This window comes from Schistocerca nitens, chromosome 3, assembly GCF_023898315.1.
Source record: "Schistocerca nitens isolate TAMUIC-IGC-003100 chromosome 3, iqSchNite1.1, whole genome shotgun sequence".
NCBI classification, from domain to species: domain Eukaryota; kingdom Metazoa; phylum Arthropoda; class Insecta; order Orthoptera; family Acrididae; genus Schistocerca; species Schistocerca nitens.
Window position 1 is genome coordinate 618,906,661 of NC_064616.1, and position 21,892 is coordinate 618,928,552.

Below are 21,892 nucleotides of genomic sequence, written 5' to 3' on the forward strand. Positions count from 1 at the left end.
CAAAAATATTGTGTTATTGTGTTCTTGTGTTCTAGATGTATACCTGTACTCAGATACTTCCACTTGCAGAATTCAAGAACAATTACCTTACTGCAGATGGAAGAATTGGATTTGCAGTTCGGTCCACTACTAAGGACTACAAATAATGTGATATTCTTGTTGTGTACACATAAGACTTCGCAGAAAGGACTTGACAGCTATTTTTTTATTATTATTTCTCACATACCTTACTATCCAGTCTGGTTATGTTCCTCACACTCAATCCTTACATGCAGCAGGATCTTTGTTCAAGAATTTTTTAGCAATTCACTTCCTTAACGTCATTTCCCAGCTTTTAGAGTGGAAAGTTTGCTTTTGCAAAACATTTAATGGTTCTTTTTCCAAAATAAACTTTGTCCTATTTTTCTTTTAGCATTGCTTAAGTTTCTGATGTGACATTTTTTATCTTGAGAAGAAGCAGCATTTTCTTGCCAGAACACAGAACTTCTTTAATTTAAATTTTTTCTCATCATATTTTTTCTTCCAATCATTTCAACAGTTACAAATTCTGCAGAACAGTGTTTTCAGTTCTGTGCCATATAAGCCCTGAGTAAGCAATGCTGAGATGTTGCATATGTATTCATACCTGTGCAACTCACACATTTATAAATAACACCACAGATAACATTTCTTTCTCTTATGGTGCCAGGTCCCACAGCCAAGTTGCCATATGAGTAAGGCAACTAAATAAGGTAACCAGACATCCCATATTAAGTAGGACAGTCCCTGTTTTCTTCTCTCTCTCTCTCTCTCTCTCTCTCTCTCTCTCTCTCTCTCTCTCTCTCTCCCCCCCCCTCCCCCTTTTTTTAAAGGTAGAATGGGATGCAAAAATATCCCTTGTTCGTGGCAATGACTTATAAGCATAAAATGCTGTTAACAATAGTACTCAAAATTTCAAAATGTCCTGTTTTGCATCAGTTTGATGAATAGTTTAAAGATACCAACAACTGGTAAAGAAAGGCAATTTTTATATTATGGGTCTACAATAATTATACACTCGATACCATGTGGAAACTTCACTTGGAACAGTACAGTTGCAGATGACAACTGAACTGTGCTGGTATGTGCTATTAACTAACAAATCATAATCACTCATGTTTGATGTGAATGCCACCAACAATAATGACAACTTATTGACTGGCGACTCCATGGAGTTGTTTCAGTTATTGTGATCACTTCTCAGTTTTGGTTATTGATAACTTGATACCAGTGACTGGGTTTAATTTGTACAGCACTGAAGATGATCACTATGTGATCGAAAATAGATTCTGCTATCAATAAAACATCAATATTACAGCCAACGCTGACCTTCCTTTTAATTTTAATAATGAAAACTGTAAACACACACACTTTAGTGTGAGTTAAATGAAATTCATTACATTTATGAATTTGGTAGAGGTTAGTATTGTGCTCTGCATTTGTGAAATAATAAAATACAGTGAACTTCAAATACTGCAGACGATACTGGTCCATACAATGAGTACGTGCACATTAAACAACATGTATCACTGAAAATATTAGAAACATGGAAAGTGGAAAAAACATAACCCTTGCACAGCCAAGTTTTTAAAATATTAGAATCCCTTCTTTGCTTACCTGAAACTAATGACACCACAGAACGAGTGTTTTGACATGTGAATGGTTTTGGACAAATGACAAGAACATTCCTTCAGTACAGATTTCAAATGCTATGTTGAGTGATAAGATGAACTTTATTCACACTTGTGCACATTTTTCAAACATCATATGTGGTAAAGCACTTATTGAAGAAGATCCATTCATCAGCAAAATATAAATGAGGAATGACTCTTGCACTAATAATTCTACAACATTATTGGCTTGGAGTGAATTCAGAGCTACTACATATGTAAGTTAAACATTATTTATTTATTTATTTTTATTTATTTATTTATTTATTATTTTCAAAACCTTCATCTTTATGACTAAACAATTTTATGTATTCCCTTTTGCCGTTGTTTCACTGAGAAAAAATTTAACTGTCACTTTACAACTGATGTGACAAGAGCATAATTTATTAATTTACTGATACACTATTGGATTTATGCCAGTGATCTCTGATCCATGCAGAGGTACATTGTTTACTTGCAATTGTGTTACCAAAAATTGGTTAATTTGTTGATATTTACACCCATAAACTAAAGCTATTTAAAGCTATCAGTGGTACAATATTTCATTTAGATGTAATGTCCTAAAAAATGGTATTCATTAGATACTTTCATATACGGGGTGTTACAAAAAGGTACGGCCAAACTTTCAGGAAACATTCCTCACACACAAAGAAAGAAAATATGTTATGTGGACATGTGTCCGGAAACGCTTACTTCCCACGTTAGAGTTCATTTTATTACTTCTCTTTAAATCACATTAATCATGGAATGGAAACACACAGCAACAGAACGTACCAGCGTGACTTCAAACACTTTGTTACAGGAAAAGTTCAAAATGTCCTCCGTTAGCGAAGATACATGCATCCACCCTCCGTCGCATGGAATCCCCGATGCGCTGATGCAGCCCTGGAGAATGGCGTATTGTATCACAGCCGTCCACAAAACGAGCACGAAGAGTCTCTACATTTGGTACCGGGGTTGCGTAGACAAGAGCTTTCAAATGCCCCATAAATGAAAGTCAAGAGGGTTGAGGTCAGGAGAGCGTGGAGGCCACGGAATTGGTCCGCCTCTACCAATCCATCGGTCACCGAATCTCTTGTTGAGAAGCGTATGAACACTTCGACTGAAGTGTGCAGGAGCTCCATCGTGCATGAACCACATGTTGTCTCGTACTTGTAAAGGTACATGTTCTAGCAGCACAGGTAGAGTATCCCGTATGAAATCATGGCGGTGAATCGAGGAAGTACAGTACATACTCACGAAACTAAAATGAGCTTTAACATGGAAATGAAGCGTTTCCGGACACATGTCCACATAACATTTTTTCTTATTTGTGTGTGAGGAATGTTTCCTGAAAGTTTGGCCGTACCTTTTTGTAACACCCTGTATAAGGCCAAAATTTGCATCTATGTCTTTATTGCAACTGTGAATTTTTTTTGTTCTCCAGCAATTACTCAGCAAGTTTGGTGTTTATTTAAATATTGTTTTTCTTAGTCAATTCAGTGACCATTTTCTGGCACCCAGAATATCAATATTTTATAAATAAATTACTTGAAGTCTGTTTATCAATCTTTTATATAATATTGACATCATTTAATTGAAAATAAATAGTGAAACCCAGCATAGAAATTAAATAACAATGCTCGCTACAAGGACTTTGTCACAGAAATTATTTACTATAACAAATTTCTGAGAAAGAATGTACATATCATAAACATTATGAATCAGAATATCACAACACTATCTCAATGTCTACACATTTATAAAAAGTAATTAAATGTACCTCTATTTACACTTTGAGTTCTTGGCATAGTGTAACACCTACCAGACTTAATTACATACCTGAAATGTGCTTTAACATAAGTTGGATCCAACTGAAGAGCAATATGGCAGTCTCTCATAGCAGCATACATGTCACCATCCCTAAAATACAATGAACTACTCATACAATGAATCTCTGAGCTGTCTTCAGATCTATATAAAATTAATACTGCAGGATAGTGATACAATAATAAGACCAGCAAATGTTTTTCAATTGTATAACAAATTTTCTGATCACCTCAGAGCATCATACCAATAAAAATAATATATAAGGCTGTCATATCTGGAACAGATAACAGCACTTCAACACACAAAAGATTTATAGCTAATTAGTGGTCAGTTACTTCTTTCAGGTTACAATTCTTATAAATGAAGTGGTAACTGATGAACAGATGACAACAGCAGCGAATTCAGTCAAATATATACACTGCTGTGATCAACTGGAAATTTTGACTTTTATTAGAATGGTATAAACTGTGGTAAGGATAAAATTTGCATGTCACACTGAATAGATGCTTTCAGACACACGTCCTACCAAAACTCACCAACACAACATATATCCTATCAAAACCCACTAACACAGTCAGTGAAACACAGCCCACATTAAATTAAAAAACAATTAGAAATAGGATATACAATGTTAGAAGAGCTGAAATCAAATATAATTTTTGCAGGAAACAGCATTTTATGATACTGGCTGCAAAAGAGATCAAAACAAAAATACGTGAAAAAAATATCTGAGGCACAAACTAATTGCATTTAATGAGTGAAAACAGTAATGCAATGTCTCACTGCATGCCATTAAACAGACTAATCAAGTAATCAGTATATGAATACGTTTTCATTACAAAAAATTGTTCTATACTTTGGGGAGGCAATATAAGGCCAGCTACTCATCAAATCATGAAAACCAAACACAAGCTCCACAAGATTATGGTCTTATTAACTTGCTTACCATACCACACACTGGATATGGCCCTCCTCAAATACTGACTTAACACACATGTTGTTAATGCACAGGCATTTTGTACTGGTTAATCTCTCTCCTATTTTTTTCGTGATGGACATTCTAACAAGAAGATCCCATCTCACTTCCCACCTCAGAATGATTCTGCCGCCGTCACTGTACATTTTGTGTTAGGATCATGAAGACAAGATAGAAGAAATTAGAGCTTCTATAGAGGAATACAGACAGTCATTTTTTCACTTTGCTCCATTTGCAAATGAAACAGGAGAGGAAGTGACTAGTATTGGTGCAAGATACCCTCACCATACACCATATAGTGGCTTGCGGAGTATGAATGCAGATGCAGATATGCAATCCTAGTTACTCACAAATGCCCCAATATGTGTGTGTGTTTCTCATGGATTCCACTCTACATGGGCACATTTTCACCTCTATATGAGGCCTTTTCAACGTTATCAAGTGGATAATGTTACATACTTTATTTTCTCCAATTCAGCGTGCTTCACGATCCCCTGCTCCAAGAAAACTGAAGACGTGTGGAGAGGATTGACTCACTTTGTCAACAATATAATATTGCATGTATTCCATCCTACCGCAAAAGATCAGCCAATCCTCTTCCCATGTGTGTTCAGTTTTCTTGGGGAAATGGTTCTTGAGACACAGAGAATCAGACAGAATAAAGCATGTAGTATTATCTACTTGATATTGTTGAAAAGGACTAATATAGATGTGAAGATGTGCTAATTTGGAAAGAAATCTCTGGGGATCAAACCAGCCTCTGAGTATTTATGTGGAACTAACGCTGCATATGGGAAGTGGAATGAGATTGTGGATTTTCTTATCAGCATACCCACCAAAACTACTATCTACATGTCTTAATGCTATCCTGTTTATATCCTGAGCTGAATCTTCCAAGTCAAGCCATTGTAATACAATGCATTACTGTGACATATCCTATATCATTATCAGATAACGCCTGGGTGAATAAATAATAATCATTTTAAAAGAATGCTGTTAGACAGCCAATATATATGGTTTCCATTCATCTTTGTTAACCCAAGCACAAAAACTGATAACCTCTACTGTGGTCTCCAAATCATTATGCAGTACAGAAACAATATTACAATACCTGGTACTGAGTTGTACACTGTGTGTGCTTCTTGATTGGTCAATTAAACATACAAAAATATTGTGGTGGAGGGGAGTGGGGAGGAGGGGCCAGGAGGGGAGTGGGAGAGAGAACCCAAAATATTAAGAAACAATTTTTTATCAGGTGAGAAAAGCAAAGAAAAATATATTCTGAAGGATTCGTTCAACTTGCTGAGGAAAGAAACAATTTACTGTTTGGCTTAGACAGGGGATATCATCAGTATTTTGTAACCATCTGAGGATTTCTGAGCTGGAAATAAAAGTGATTTCTTTGTGTCTCCAATATGCTCCCTGACCTCCTCCAGATCTGCGAATGAGTTAAATTTTCTCAGTCACATTATTGTTAAGAGAGCTGACTGTGTCTTTTCAAAGACCATGTGACGCCTTTAGCCTTACAGGATGAGGTTACAATAGAACTGAATCGCTTCGAGGAGTTAAACGGTTCAAAAGGACATCACACACATCCATGCCCGAGGCAGGATTCGAACCTGCAACCGTAGCAGTCACGCGGTTCCAGACTGTAGCGCCTAGAACCGCTCGGCCACCCCAGCCAGCTTTGAGGAGTAAAAAATGCTATTTTTATGAGGACTTAAAAAACACAGCAAATAATCAGTCAATCATGGATTCATATCCCTTCTGGGTCCTGATGAATTATTTTCAAAATTGACGGTTGTTAGTATTCATATAAGATCAATCTTTCAGAAGCATATTTTCAACTTCTGTTGAACAAAGCTTCCAAAGCCATTCTGGTATTAAATACTCATTTTGGGCTCTATAAACACAACAGGTCATCTCTTGGCATTGATAGTGCACCAGTAATTGTTCCGAAATTTAATGCCAACATTCCACAATGCATCAATTATCTGGATGATATTGTAGTGACAGGAAGAACTCCATGGCCAGGTTGGGCATTTTCTCTGCCCGAGGACTAGGATTTTGTGTTGTCCTCATCATTTCATCATCATGCATGAAAGTGGCTAGACTGTGTCAAAATTGGGACTTTGTACAGGCACTGATGACTGCACAGCTGAGTGCCCCACAAACCAAACATCACCACAGAAAGAACTCATAAGGCGCATACATCTCACGTCCAGCAAGTATTTTCAGTCTTTTTGAAAGCTGGGTTAAAATGTACCTCGTCAAAATGCTCATTTTTTAAGTGTTCTGTTAAGTACATAAAATATAATCATACCCTTGAAGGCCTTACACCACTGTCAGAGAATTTGGAAGCCATTTGCCATATTCCAATACCAAAGAATGTAAAGGACCTTTTTTATATGCAAGGTTACATACTATGCCCGATTCATTCAGTAGGTATAAGAGTTTCCCATTTCTACGAGATACGTCACAGATGTTAAGGGTCCCCTCTTGGGACAGGTTTATCAGTTCGTACAAACCAGGTGGCTGCAGGCCCTTCCTTTGGCAGTCTCTTTAGAACTTCATTGTTTCTTTTCACAATGTCATGCCCTCCATCATTTTACAGGTGTCCTATTATTGAATCAAAATGACAGTGACTATCGAGCAGCGATTTCAGAGATTCTGCACTCTCATATACCATATTTATCCGATTATAAGATAAGGTTTTTCCCAGATTCGTCATTTGAAAAATACAGCATCATCTTATATTCACAGAGTATGCAATTGCTGATGAGGTCAACATTTTTACATTCTTTAATAGATTAATATGGGGACTGTCTTACATTAACAGATGAAGCTTTGGCTATAGAGGTTCATTCAATCCTGAAGGATAGGACACAGCAAAGAATGCTTGCACTTAAATGTGCTTGAGATTTCCCTACACACTGAAGTGCTTGATACAATGTCGACCTTGCTCGACCAGTCACGTGAAATTTGACTCAAGGCACTAGTGCGAGGGATATGTGAGATGCTATATATTAGCCACTACAAGAATCTCATGCTCTGCTTAAAAATTGATAATTCTGTGTAACACTGGAAGAAATAACATTAAATTCTCTCAACTTACATACTTTTGTTGTATTTGAACAGGTCTCTAATGAAAGTTCTCATACATATGGATACCCGTATACATACATTTATGTCCCTTTTTAAGTCAGCTTAACATACATGGTGAAGATCTTGATTCTGAACCCAAATCAGTATTTTATTTGTTTACGAGAAACTGTAATGATTTTCCACTTGAGTTGTAAATTAGAAATTTGGTCGCTGTTCACATGTTAGAATACTGTGGAAAAATATTACCAGCATTTAATTAGCTTTGAAGAAAGTTGAGGACATTCAGATGAAATGAGAAAGGAAATTAATGTAGAATTAAATGTCTAACAATCTAAATAAATCACATTACACTGATTGCAATTATTATCGGAAGAATAAATTAAAGCGGAAAGACCTGTTTTGGAGATAGTATCAACAGACGTAACTACATCACAGGTTTAAGAGTTGGACTGAGTTGTGATTGCAGTCTTTTATTTACAGATTAGTTGTTGCTGTTATATATATATATATATATATAATTTGCACCCTGGAAGATATTACTGCCCAAGTTACTGCTCAAGAACAGCACTACGGGATGTTGGATGGGGCACAGTGAAACAAGCTTGGCTGTGAGCGAGCAGAAATTACATCTTGTTGACAACCATGGGAATGTATACTGCATACTTTGGCTTTTTATGAACATCTACTATGTTTAAACTGCAGTTTGTCTGAATCCACTTGCATTTGGAATCGAATTGGCTTTAAAATTGAACAAATACTCAACAATAGCATACATTTCTGCAGGATATGCTTAAAGTCTAGGTTGGGACCAGTGGCATACTTAGATGATTTGTGCAGCCATGTTGTCGACACTCACTGTGAGGTATGAGGGGAACAATTGGGAGTGTGTCAGCTGCTCATTCCAGAAGTGAAATTCACTGTTTTCAGGAGGAGGAGGGGTGAGGGGGAGGCTGTGTTCTCAGATCCCATTGGACTTGCAACCTCAGAAATTGCAACATATTCAGAAGAAACAACCAAATTTTTGTGACAATGATGATGACAAAAAATAGTGATACAACATGATACCACGAACAACTGTATAAGTAAACAAAAAAAGGCAATGAAGATAAAAATTAGTGCAAACTGTTTCTTTTTGTTTATTTTATTTCTCTTTGTGTTATCAAAATGCAGACAATAAACAACTGGCATAAGCTTAGAATAGGTGCATGGTAACTATTTAAGTAGAGAAAGTTTGCAATTTTGATTAATCACAATATGTTAAAAAATAAATTTTTCTGAAGGAGCCTCTTAGAAAAAGGCGGCTCTTTTATATTCAGGGTTGTCTTATAATCGGGTAAATATGGTATTGTGACTACTTCATCAGTCCCAATGGGCCATTTTCAGAATGAAGAACTGGTCCAGCAACCTGTGTATTCACCATGGGTCAACCTGGATATTGCATTTGGGCCTCAACAATGCCAAGCTTGTCACAACAGCAACTTGTACCATATTAGTTGTAACCTACACCAACCCAGTCACAAGTTTGGGTGCATGCGTACTTTGTAGGTCCATACCATGGGGTCATGTGGCTGATTTTAATAGAGGCTTATTCTCATTTCTCATACATCATTAAAATTCATCATCCACGACAGAAAATACCATTATTGTCCTTGTCTCCATTTTTTCTACTGAAGTAGCCCCATCAACTCTGGATAGTGATAATGGACCCCAGTTTACTTCTGTTAGTTTTCAACAATTTTGCACTTGCACCAACCATATTAGCGCATTTTCTGTTCACACTGCCTCAACTGTCATGGCCAAATGTCCCCATTTAAAAAACAGATGGAAGAACTATTAACATCCAAGCCTATCAATTCAGTACTGCTTTCCTTTTTAACCTCTTACTACGTGATGCTGATCCACAATTGAGCCCAGTAGAGCCCTTGTATGCACACCCTCATCGATCCTCATTACGTCCGTTGCAGCCTCCATTGGAAGAAGAAGAAACTACAATTTTAAGGTGGGTGACCCCATCTGGCTGGGTATGGGGACCCCACAGCCAACGGACGCCACCAGCTGGTCCTGGTACCCACAACTCAAGGGATCCTTCACCAGCAAAGGAACCAGCTAGATTTGCGCCATCTGGGGCAATGACACAATGGTCAAGGCACTGCACCTCACCCACCCTCAGGACCAACGGCAGTTGATTTGGGGGGTCTGGGTCAAGGATGACATCTCAGGTGGTGGGCACCTTTCTCCAGCCACTGTCCATCACCTTTATGGATCTGAACCCAGATGATAAACAAGAGGGCTTTCAGTCTGTGCCAGGTCTGATGTAAGACCCATAGACCTGCACCAAGCCACAAGTCCAAACCACTGTCACCTCCAACATATCCAGCAGCAGCTCTTCTCCACTGACAGAATCTGAAGTCACGTCCCCAGCCTTCGCAACAGAATACTCACACATCACCTTCCACTGTACCGGCCAGGAGGCTTCTGACCTTATCAGCTAACTCAAGGGGGGAGCGATCCTGTAATCCCATCAGTCATATTGACGGCTCACTCGCTATAATTATATACACATCTGGTAAGGCACTTAGGCACGACACAGAATGATACATCTGCCAGCGCCAGCCAGGTCGCGTGAGAAACACACCTGCGGCAGGTGAAGGGCTGCCACATCTAACTTGGCAACCGGGCAATGATTACAAGCTCTCCAGTGTATGTATTGACAATGACACTACACTACATGGTTTCTTCATGGACTGTGATCTGGACTTTGTTGTTATCTACCAACAGTGTTTGGCTGGCACATGGATTAGCCTGTCTGTTTAATGCAGGACTGTCTTTTCTTCCTGTTCAACTGATCCTTGCTTTTCAATGAACAAACTGATGTTATATGGGTGCACCAAGAGAGTGGTTCATATTTGAGTGTTTCCTAGTTGAACCTACAGTGATCTCCTGCACTCAAGTGTGAATTATTCAGCTAGCATTCAGAGTACCGTGTTGAACATGTGGTATCCACCTCCAGAAGTATTTTGTTTTGTGTATTTCCAGATGAGTCAGGAACTATTACTTCCTGCGATTTTATTTTAAATATGTTGCACTTAATAAAATATGTGTTGCTGAAGAAACAGACTTACAACAATATGTTTGCAGTGTTAATTGAACCCATCCTTTTGCTCTTTCCTCTTCTCCTTCCCTCACTATTTCCTTTTCATGTACCCCACTGATCACTTTCCCGTCATCCCCCAATAAGTCATCTTACAACTTCTACATACTTTATAGTTTTCAGCATTCTCCTACACCTCAAACTTTGTTCATTAATCCATCATCCTTCCTGTTTAACACATTTTATTCATTGTACCATGTATCACAATCAAACATGCATTCTTCATATATGAAATCAGTGTACCCCTTTCCACAAGTGTACTCCACTTAGGGATAATTGGGTGCATATGACCCCAGTTGTTTTTGTGCCCTAAAACAAAACAAAACTTTGGGATGAACCTTTTTGTGTGCAAAAGTGTTGTATAAATAGGTACAGAAAGTTCTGGCAGAATGCAAATAATTTAGGAGTGAAGGTAACAACTCAACAAATAGTTGAATCACAAACAAGGATGAAATCTTTGTGTACAGCTACATTGTGCCAGGTGATTACACAATGCCAATATAGCAGACATCCTTGTGGAAGCAAATCTCTCACCAAATCTGACACATAATAATATGTGCTGCTTCCGAAGTAGTGATAGTAATTTCAGTCCCTCAAATTGGCACGACTAGTAAGTAAAGGGGGGATGAATACTTTGTAATACATTTTAAATATTTACGTGTCAAAGACCTAAAAAGGATTGTTCCACAGAAAACTTCCACGAAAGTTTTTCTTTATAATGAGATCTTGGCTGATTAAGTTAATGGAATAATGGAACACATACTTTTACAGTTGAAAGGTCCTTAATGCATTACCTCCTATCTTGAAAAAATGTAACGTCCGTCAATAAGAAATTGCCTAAATACACAGCACTATATCAACTCCGCCAGTAACGCAAATCATTGAAAGAAAGCAGGAACTGACACGAGTGAAGAGATCTTATCCTCTGTCCAATTTACCAAAACTGCTCTGAAGAGTACCATTACTCATTACAGCAGTTACTGGGCACCTGAAACATTTCCTGAAATTCTCCTCATGGTCTCTCATACGACTGACGGCTTGGCTGAATGATTAACAGAGTTAAGGAATTACTACCATTCTCTCTTTGTGCTCTCTTCTATGGTGGAATTACCCTTTCGTTACATGAAAAGCTGCAAGATTTCCAACTGATTATCTACACTTCAAGTTCTGCAGAGCCAACTGCTTGTTCCTGTTTGCAGAGTGGCACACTCTGCTCCACCAGACAACAGGTTGTCTTCTACACTGTCCTGAAGACTTTGGTGTGCATGAATCAGTGGCATGGTGCACTTTACAGTCAGGGCAACCACATCCCAGATAAATCATGATGAGAAATAAAACCGCTTCAGCTGTAAAATCATTTTATCCTTAGGTACTACCAGTTTCACAGCACTTACAGCTGCATCTTCTTGTGCAAACTGAAGTCAAGTCATGATATACGTAACATATTACAAGATGACCCAGCGTTCATAGTCAGTCCCGTGGAATAGTTATCTGCAAAAAATGCATATGTCCTAAAAGAAATAAGATATGGTCAGGCTGTGCCACACTATGTAAGGCCTTATCTCATTGCACTGCCGTTCTGCAAGAGGCTGCTGCACAGGCAACTGCATTGAACAGAGCTACTGAGCCATGCCGCACTATGGACGTCATCGACATGCACAGAACTGTGCTACTGTTTTCCAGAGCATCATTAACATAGAAACAACGTGTGGCACTGAAGTGGGTATAACAAAAAATAAAGTGAAAGGAGTTGCTTCAACTTCTATTCTTGATGGCCCTTGTGTTGGTTGTAATTTTAATTTTAGTACTGTCAATAATGATACCTTCAGTCATTGTAATGGTTGGTTTACTACTGCCACTGTACGAAGTGGTAGTAGTGGTCCTGCCACTGTTGGGTTGGAGAGCTTGGATTCACATAATGTGATTCCTTACTGTCATGTCATATTGGTGAGGTTGGTTGGTTGGTTGGTTGGTTTTGGGGAAGGAGACCAGACAGCGAGGTCATCGGTCTCATCGGATTAGGGAAGGACGGGGAAGGAAGTCGGCCGTGCCCTTTGAAAGGAACCATCTCGGCATTTGCCTGGAGTGATTTAGGGAAATCACGGAAAACCTAAATCAGGATGGCCGGACGCGGGATTGAACCGTCGTCCTCCCGATTTGGTGAGGTAGCTAATAAGGATTTTGTAAGGGATATGTCCTCAAAGAAACAAGACATGATGCAGCTTTCTTTACAATATCTTTGTTTCTTTAGGACATCTGCCTTGTTTCTGGATATCTATTCCATGGGACTGACTGTGAATGCTGGGTCTTCCTGTAATATGTTACATGTATCATGACTTGACTCCAATTTGCACCTGAAGATGCAGCTTTAAGTGCTGTGAAATAAAGGAATTTTGCAGCTGAAGTGGTTTTATTCTCAACATTGTGGATCATGCTGCTGACATGAACAAACAATTCCTGGATGCTGCCTATACATTCTAACACAGCCAGCTGACTATTCAGCATCCAGCTTGCCTTGCTGAGCACTCATCTTGGCAGTTTGCTTAACAGCACTGCTCTGTTGGTAGATGTATCTAGACTGGAAGGCGGTCACTGGAATGTAGATCAACAGCAGTGTGTGTGAGAATGGAGAACATAACAAAATATCTGTTTTGGAGAAGAACTCTCTAGCTTTGCAGAAGCATGTGCTCTGTCCCATATTCAGAAGACACCAATCTTGATTCACATTTCACAGAAGAATTTATGACAAGAGCATATTAGTTCATCATCAACAGTAAATAAGTTAGAACTCCATGAGAAAGATTGGTTCTACAAGCAGGAGCAGTTCCTCATTTATATACCAGTTTACGGAAACATCAATTCCAAATATGACACAAAAGAAAATCACTGGTAAGACTTTTTGCAAAGGAGAAGATGTGGCAGAGACGACGGTAACTCAGAAGAAGAATCTACAATGTCTGCCTGTATTTCTTCTGCCTGAGAAAATGCAGGAAATGAATCATTACCAGACATGGTAATAGTTCCATTAAAAACAACATTGAAGGAAGGAAAGGAATTCAGCAATCACTCACAAATTCAAATTTTATTTTTATTGCACATCTAGATTTCAGCTATTGAATGGCCAATTTGTGAATAGTGTGTTTATGTTGAGTTAATGTGGACTTGTAAAGCTTGTGACAACACATGATACTATGACTTTAAGACTTACATGGCCAGATTACAACTGGCATGTTAGAATCTGGCCACGTACATCTTAAAAGTCATGTAGCATCTTGTACCTTCACAATCATGACAAGTCTGTATGACCCAATTTAAATGCACTGAAGACAGCTATACAATAGCTGAACTCAAGATCTGCAATAAAAATACACATTGGATTTGCAACTAATTGCTGAATTCATTTTCCATTTTTGAAATATACTACACTCACTGCGAGCAACTGTTCCGATGCAATCAAATTCGGTTATAACATTGAAGGGGATGAAACTATGAGTAGTGCAATCACAATAAATACCAAAATCAATCTATTGTGAAAGCAGATCCCATATGAAAAGTGAAAAATTCTTTAGGGAAATAAAAGCTATAGGATTGGAAGGTATTGGCTCAATGGAATCGTGCACAATTGATATCATCAACTTACTGGACATGGATAAGTATTCTTTTACTAATGGTGCTTTGTATAAAAACTCAGACAAACATGAAATGTTAATGAAATCTAGAAACATTCTTGCCTAGAAAAGTAATGCCTCTGCTTTTAAAACAACTTTACAATCCATAAGAATAACTGTTGAATGTAACCTGTGTTATCTAGATCCTCCCCCCAACACCAGCTTCTCTGAATTATGAGGATGGGAGATGTCCTTGCAACGCATCCTTAAATGCCGTAATCCTCCCAACCTCGATATCTGCTAGCTCCTGCCTCACACCCACCTCCCCTTCCATTATGTGACCTTAATTTCACTTTGCCTGCACTCCCACAATCTTTTCCATAGTCTCCCTCCTTCCTCTGATTTAACTTCATCTCCCAATCCATTTCTCTACACCATCACGCACTACATTCAACTTTCCCAGCCTGCAGTCAGATCATCGAGGTCACCAGTGCCACAAACCTGCTGCCTCTCCCTCCCAGCTGTCAGACGCCACTCCCCAACCCTTTCTCCCAATTCCCAGCTCCTTTCTCCTACTGTCCACTTCACACAACACAACCCATCACCCCAGCTAATCTGCAGCACTGGCATAATGCAGCCAGCTGGGCCAAGGTAGCCATACAGGAGGGTTTGTGTGCCAACTGACAACTCGGTGCCTCCAGTATTTGAGAGTTGTTACTTTTATTCCTTAAACTATCTATATTCCACAAAGGAATTGCAATTACCATAATTCTCATTATTAGTTTTGCATCACAACAACATAGAATAATACAAAAAGAGACTTACCAGTCTCTCCTCATATAGGCAGCTGCTCTGTTCCCATATAAGTACGCATATTCAGGACACTGACTGATGCCCTCATTGTACATACTGATTGCCTGAGTGTACTGCTTTGCATCGTAAGCCCCATTTGCCTAGAAAATAAAAATGAGAAATCAATGTTTTTTACAACTGATCCACATCCGAACACTTGTAAAGAATTCATATTCCTCATAAATATGCCAAATTACTTGAACACAGTCGTTACACTCAGTGTACAAAGAATGTGTGGAAAATGGTTTTGTTTCATTTTGTTTACATTTTCTTACAGTTTCTGAAATGTATGATTTTATTAAATGTGAATGCACAGTAGTTCCCTAAACACCTTTTCTTAAGAAAAAGAGTATGTCTATGTCCAATATTATAACAACAGAAACACTGTCATACAAATTACTGTTCACTCTTAGGATCACTATCTGGGTGAAAATTTCAGAAGACTACAAATGATTAGATTACCAATAAAACTTTATTTGTTTGGTTATCATTTGTTATATGCCAAAATATCTGAGCATTTGAGATGGTGTACCGAATATTTCACAATAGTATGATCACTTGATACACCATATTAAAGATGTTTCCCTTGGTGTTCATTGTTTCTGACAATAATTATCACAACAAAGCCAATCTTTTGGGATACTTTTATGTCGAATAAGCCATGAGTAACCTGTGTAAGGCTGACAGAAACAAAAAACCTGAATATTGAATCAGTTTTCCTCAAGAGAATTGACAACATGTGAGGTCAAGGTAAACGGAAGAGCAATGAAACACGGGGCGTTACGAAAGGCCACAACAAGTGACATGGGAACTGCTTGTTATGATCTACAGTAATAGAAAAAATGCATGAACATATTAAAACACTATTCTAGATGAGACCACCTGATGTGATCATGCTCTCTGATTAGAGAATCTAAGCAATTTTTACTAACTTGTAATGTAAGTTGACTTTTAGTAAGAGCTCAACTTTGCTTTACCTTACCATGGCAGTACATTCTTTCTGGATACAAATCCAGACTTTGAACACTCCAGTATTATATCAAAATACAAAAAAGTAAGCACTTGGTGTGTCAAAGTGCCCATGAAATTTAGGGTTTGTAGATAGCTTACAGCAAAATGGCGCAGGCGACAACTGCTTGGTTGAGGGAATCCAGTGTTCAGAGTCCCCACAAAGAGTGTCCGCAATGGGTAACATCAGTTACAAGGCAGATTTGACAGAACAGAGAACAAGAGTATAAATTTTTACATTCAGTGGCAAACATCTCAATCTACATGAGATTCCTGTTAGAATGGTAGCCAAAGGAAGATGATGATTAACTGGAATCGCCGCCTTTTTTTCTGCCTAGGGGCTAAAAATTGCTTTGCTGTTGGAACTGCTACAGGACATCAACACAGCTCAGGGAACCTTCACTAAAGCTGTGTGGAGAAGTTGAAAAATCTTGCAGGCAGGCCTATGCTGTATAGCGAACTACTCCAATACTGCCCCACAGGGCATATGCACCTATCAGCTCGCTCACTGGCAGAGACATAGTGTGGGTCACCAGCCGGGTGGGCCTACTGCAGGCGTTTTGCACACACACACAGACGAGCCACTGAGCCACTCCTGCCAGTGTGTATGCTCAGTCCGGGCAGTAATACTGTGCATACTACTACAGCCGAGCAGCCTGACTGACTGCCCATCAGTTGCTTGTCCAGCTGTCCAGGCCCAAGCATTCAAGCTCGAACAACCTATTGCACAGAGTGTTATTTACTGCAATATGTCCCTTCATGAAGAAAACTAGTATTGTTTATTGCATCTTTTTTTCCTTTTTTTCTATCCACTCAGCTATATTTATTGATTTCATTTTTACGCGGTATCGATTTCAGAGCCACTTGGTTCCATCCTCATGCACCTTATGAGAATGTAGGAACTGAACTAAATCTACAATCTATGTCATCTAATAGAGATCACAACAATACTGTTTTCCATTTATCAACAAGCCAGAATACACCTCAACTGACTGACACAATTGGACTGATAGTCAAACCAGAATTTTTTTTTCCTCCAAAAAGTCTTTTTCAGCTGACATTCCCACCATCCTCAGTCACCATGGGAGCTAAAAGATTTGGCATACGTAAAAATGTATCTTTAATCAAAATGGATGCATCCAATTTTTGAATAACCAAGTTTTGCTGCATTCTTTCACCCTGAAAAGGACCATCCAGTCCTAAACCATACTTCTCTTGTCCAACAAGTTATAACTGTGACTTCTTGTTTTGAATAACATTCAAGAACAATGACTCATCTGAACTAATATCCTATGCAACCTGAATTGAACCTCACCAAACACCTCTCGGAGCTCCTTTAACAATGAGCCAAACATCATGATAGCCTTCACACAATTTGAGCAATCTTTGTTCATTGTTATGGCACAACTGGTTGCACATAGTCATCTCCTACATTCATAATCTTGTCCACACCACACTGCATAAAATCTCAGGTACCATCATGATTTGAGGTGGCATTAACACACATTTTGAAAGAACAAACATGGTAATAAAAAATACAACTGACTTCATGGAAAGACACAAGACAGATGACCTGCTAAAATCAGGCTGAAACAACTATAAAGATTTTATCTCATGGAATTACATTTTCCTTGAGACCTGTCTAGAAAAATTATATCCCAGGATGTCACACAACAACCTCTCAGCTTTCTATGACGCCTCATCAGCGGAATGTCCATGTTCTCATCAGAACAAAACGTTAAAGATTATAAGTGAACTCAAATAATAAAATTTAATTTAAATAATTCATAACTATCATTACTCATTTATATGATTAATTAAATATCTTAACAATTCTGCTACATAGAAACAGTTAAACATTTAATACAAATTTAAGCAGTTAATAATGAACTAACAATCATCTTTAGAGACTCTATCCTATGAGGTGGTTTAAAGCCTTTCTGCGTTGGAGCTGTTTGAAAGGAGAACCCATTTGTGCGGTTGAATTCTTTGCATTCTTCCCCATATGCGTAAACATCGAGATGCATCAAATCCTCTGTGAGGCGCTCACAGCCTTCATCTGTAAAGTGAAAACAAATAAATATATACCATAAAAAGACCAAATGAGAACAGCAGCTCTATAAGTCTTCTTTACATGTAGTACATGTAAATTTATAATATACACTAAAATTCTGACAGGGGAGATATTAGAGTCTTTAAAGTTAAACATAATCAAGAAATGATAGCATATTTTCTCAACAGGATGTCAAAAGGCTTACACAGCACAATAAAGCTTAATCAAAAGATATTTAGTATCCAACAGTGTACAAAACAGTTACGAGAGATTCTAAAAGTGAACACAAGCATGTCTTGTATGATCACCAGAAGAATCTTTTCCATGGCATCAAAACAGTGAATACCAGACACAGATGCCATAAGTGCTTGGCAGCAATGTGGTATGTTCTACACAAACACAATTGCCAATCAAGCTCGTTCTTGATAATTATGTGCAGAAGTATGGAAGAGCCCTCAGTGGTGGCTCAGTGGTGCAATCCATCTCCCCATTTCATTCCACAAATTCTCTACAGGATTCAGATCCACACACTTCACTAGCCAGTCCATGGCATTGATACCTTTACTGTCAGAAATTCAAATTGATTAGACATTATCATCCACTAAAATGACGTCTGGAGCCAACAATATCTGTAAGAAGTTGTACGTGTAGTTGTGGTACTTCAGCTCTGTACACCTACATGTTAACAGTATTCCTTTGGCCACCAATGAAGACCTGAAGCTCCACAAACTATCCAAAATGTTGCTCTTTAGATCCGAACCCACCACTACTACAATGATTTCTTTTTAAAATGTTTCTCTGACTGTACTAGCTACCACTTTTGATCCAGATGAATGAGCACAAGACACATTCTGCAACCTGACATCAAACTCATGTGTAATGAGCATATTTCCTGCACTCATTCGTGGTCCCATCTTGATGCTGCCGACTTCACAATAAACATATCCATCGCTACACTGCTACGAGTGGGATCTACACTGCTGAATATAGACGTACTGCTTCGACCCTAATTGTATTGGTCTTTGATGAACATTTCTTGTGTTCCACAACTGTCACCTGAGTTTTGAGATGACTTTGGGATGTTGAACATTGCAGACATCTTATCAAAGCGGTTGGAAATAAAAAGAAGGGTACCGGGCATGGCAGACATTTTATCAAAGCATTAAGGGACTTCAGCGAAATGTCAATGAACTGAAAGTACACTTTTGATTCTCAAATATTCTCTCTCTCTCTCTCTCTCTCTCTCTGACCACCATATTTGAAGGAAAGATATATTAAGACTACTACTGTGGTGATACATGTGAGTCAATTTTTTATCTAGGCATTCTTGGCTGATAGGAGGAGTTGCCATTTATGATAGAGCCAACACTTCCTTCTAACAATCTGATGTTTCATAATTTTGTTATGAAGAAGTGTTACAGTGATGAGTACCACTACCTAAATTTGCTGGTGCAGAACTTCGAGACAGAATGATTTAGAGAACACCAATTCTAGCTTCAGGCAATTACAAGAGTCTCTATTTCCATGCATGATCACTAAAATTACAATACCAAACAATTCAAGATTTCATATTTACACCATCTGGGCTGAAATGAGCAGATGACAAACAAATTAGTCTGACAAATAATGCACAGTTTCGAGGGATATTATTATGCTTGACACTTGTAAAAATTCTGAAGTTATTTTGATAGAGAAGTTCTCATCTGCTAATAAGCAGCAGTATTTTATTTCATTACTACTTAATGTAAACATATCTTAATACATAAAAATTCCCTTTATGTTTTCAAGGTTTTTTTTCTGAGATTAAAACTGTGAATGATAACATCAACTCTCTTGATCATCAAGAAACTTCTTTAAATGTATGGCCAAACAAACACTTATGACAGATAAAAAAGAGAATATGCCTTCTGCAGGCAGTGTTTGACTCCAGAACAATTTTTGTAGATCTCACAGCAACACAGCTCCACTAAAGACCTCCTAATAACCAATAATACAATATATGTGAAGTTTGCAATAGTACAGTAAAGACAGTAAGATACCAAAACTTAACATGCAACCTTGGGGTGTACTCACACAGCAGAACGCCAGCAGTTAATGTTTATGTCTAACAGTGGCAAAGAGGCTCAAATCAGTTAATAAATCAATTTCTGCCAGTTTCATTGTTCTGGTGGAGCTTCGTTGCTAACTTTACAACTCTAATCAGATATCTATGGCCATTCCTTTACTGTTACACACTTTTGATGCACAACTACCATGATTCTATAAAACAGATTTACAGTGACTATTAGAAGCATTTTCTAGTCTGAACATACTGTTTCATCCAACAGACACAATCACAGTTCTCCCTTTACCAGCTGTTTGCTGTAATATTCTGAAAGATGTTATTCTGTGGTCTTATACAATTTTTGACGACACTAATCAAATCCTGGGTTGAAATTCAAAAATGTCAGACTCATCAACTGAGTAACATCCATCTCACTCTCTTCATTCATGAGATGAAGAGCACCACAAACAATAGGATTCAGATAATGTGTTTCTGGGTTTTCAGATGGTGGATTAAACAAGTATGTAGAACCGTACTAAACGCCAAGAACATACATACAAAATATGTAATCTAGTGCATTTCTCGATCTTGAAAGGTTTTCTTCTTATCTTTGTTCATAGTTTGATTTATTAACACAGTATATCTTATTACTATAAGTACTGAAAATTTTAAGATACTGTCCAATCAGCTAAACCTATAAATATTTTAAAAGTAAATACAGAAGAGTTATCAAAACCATATCATCACAGGCATCCCAGTACAGGCAAAGTTTAAATTTCAAGAGCTACAAGTGATTATGTTAGTTCTGTGTCATCAAGACAAGAATTTGAAATAATTTTAATGTTCTCAGATGCAGAGTTTGTAGATAGCGGTGGAGTGGGTGGCACCACAATTTCCTTGGTTTTAGGGGTCTTCAATTTCGATTTCTCATGCTGTTCCTTTGGTTGCCCTTGCTGGGAGAGCTTCGTTGATTCAGTCTCCGGGACTACACAGAGTACGCGAAAGAACTTGCCCCCCTTCTAACAGCCGTGTACCGCAAGTCTCTAGAGGAACGGAAGGTTCCAAATGATTGGAAAAGAGCACAGGTAGTCCCAGTCTTCAAGAAGGGTCGTCGAGCAGATGCGCAAAACTATAGACCTATATCTCTGACGTCGATCTGTTGTAGAATTTTAGAACATGTTTTTTGCTCACGTATCATGTCGTTTTTGGAATCCCAGAATCTACTCTGTAGGAGTCAACATGGATTCCGGAAACAGCGATCGTGTGAGACCCAACTCGCTTTATTTGTTCATGAGACCCCGAAAATATTAGATACATGCTCCCAGGTAGATGCTATTTTCCTTGACTTCCGCACTGTCGCCTGATAAAAAAAGTAAGAGCCTACGGAATATCAGACCTGCTGTGTGGCTGGATTGAAGAGTTTTTAGCAAACAGAACACAGCATGTTATCAATGGAGAGACGTCTACAGACGTTAAAGTAACCTCTGGCGTGCCACAGGGGAGTGTTATGGGACCATTGCTTTCCACAATATATATAAATGACCTAGTAGATAGTGCCAGAAGTTCCATGCGCTTTTTGTGGATGACGCTGTAGTATA

The 21,892-nt window shown here is 38.3% G+C and overlaps 1 protein-coding gene across 3 annotated transcripts in view; it reads right to left on the reverse strand.

Moving 5' to 3' along the window:
• Positions 1–21,892, reverse strand: part of LOC126248554 (WD and tetratricopeptide repeats protein 1-like) — a 208,142-nt gene that overhangs the window by 75,507 nt on the left and 110,743 nt on the right. For all 3 annotated transcript variants that reach the window (XM_049949637.1, XM_049949635.1, XM_049949636.1), the window contains exons 9-11: positions 18,093–18,256; positions 15,163–15,290; positions 3,510–3,590 (exon numbers count right to left, since the gene is read on the reverse strand). In XM_049949637.1, the coding sequence (XP_049805594.1) occupies positions 3,510–3,590; positions 15,163–15,290; positions 18,093–18,256 (373 nt within the window). The remainder of the gene's footprint in view (positions 1–3,509; positions 3,591–15,162; positions 15,291–18,092; positions 18,257–21,892) is intronic.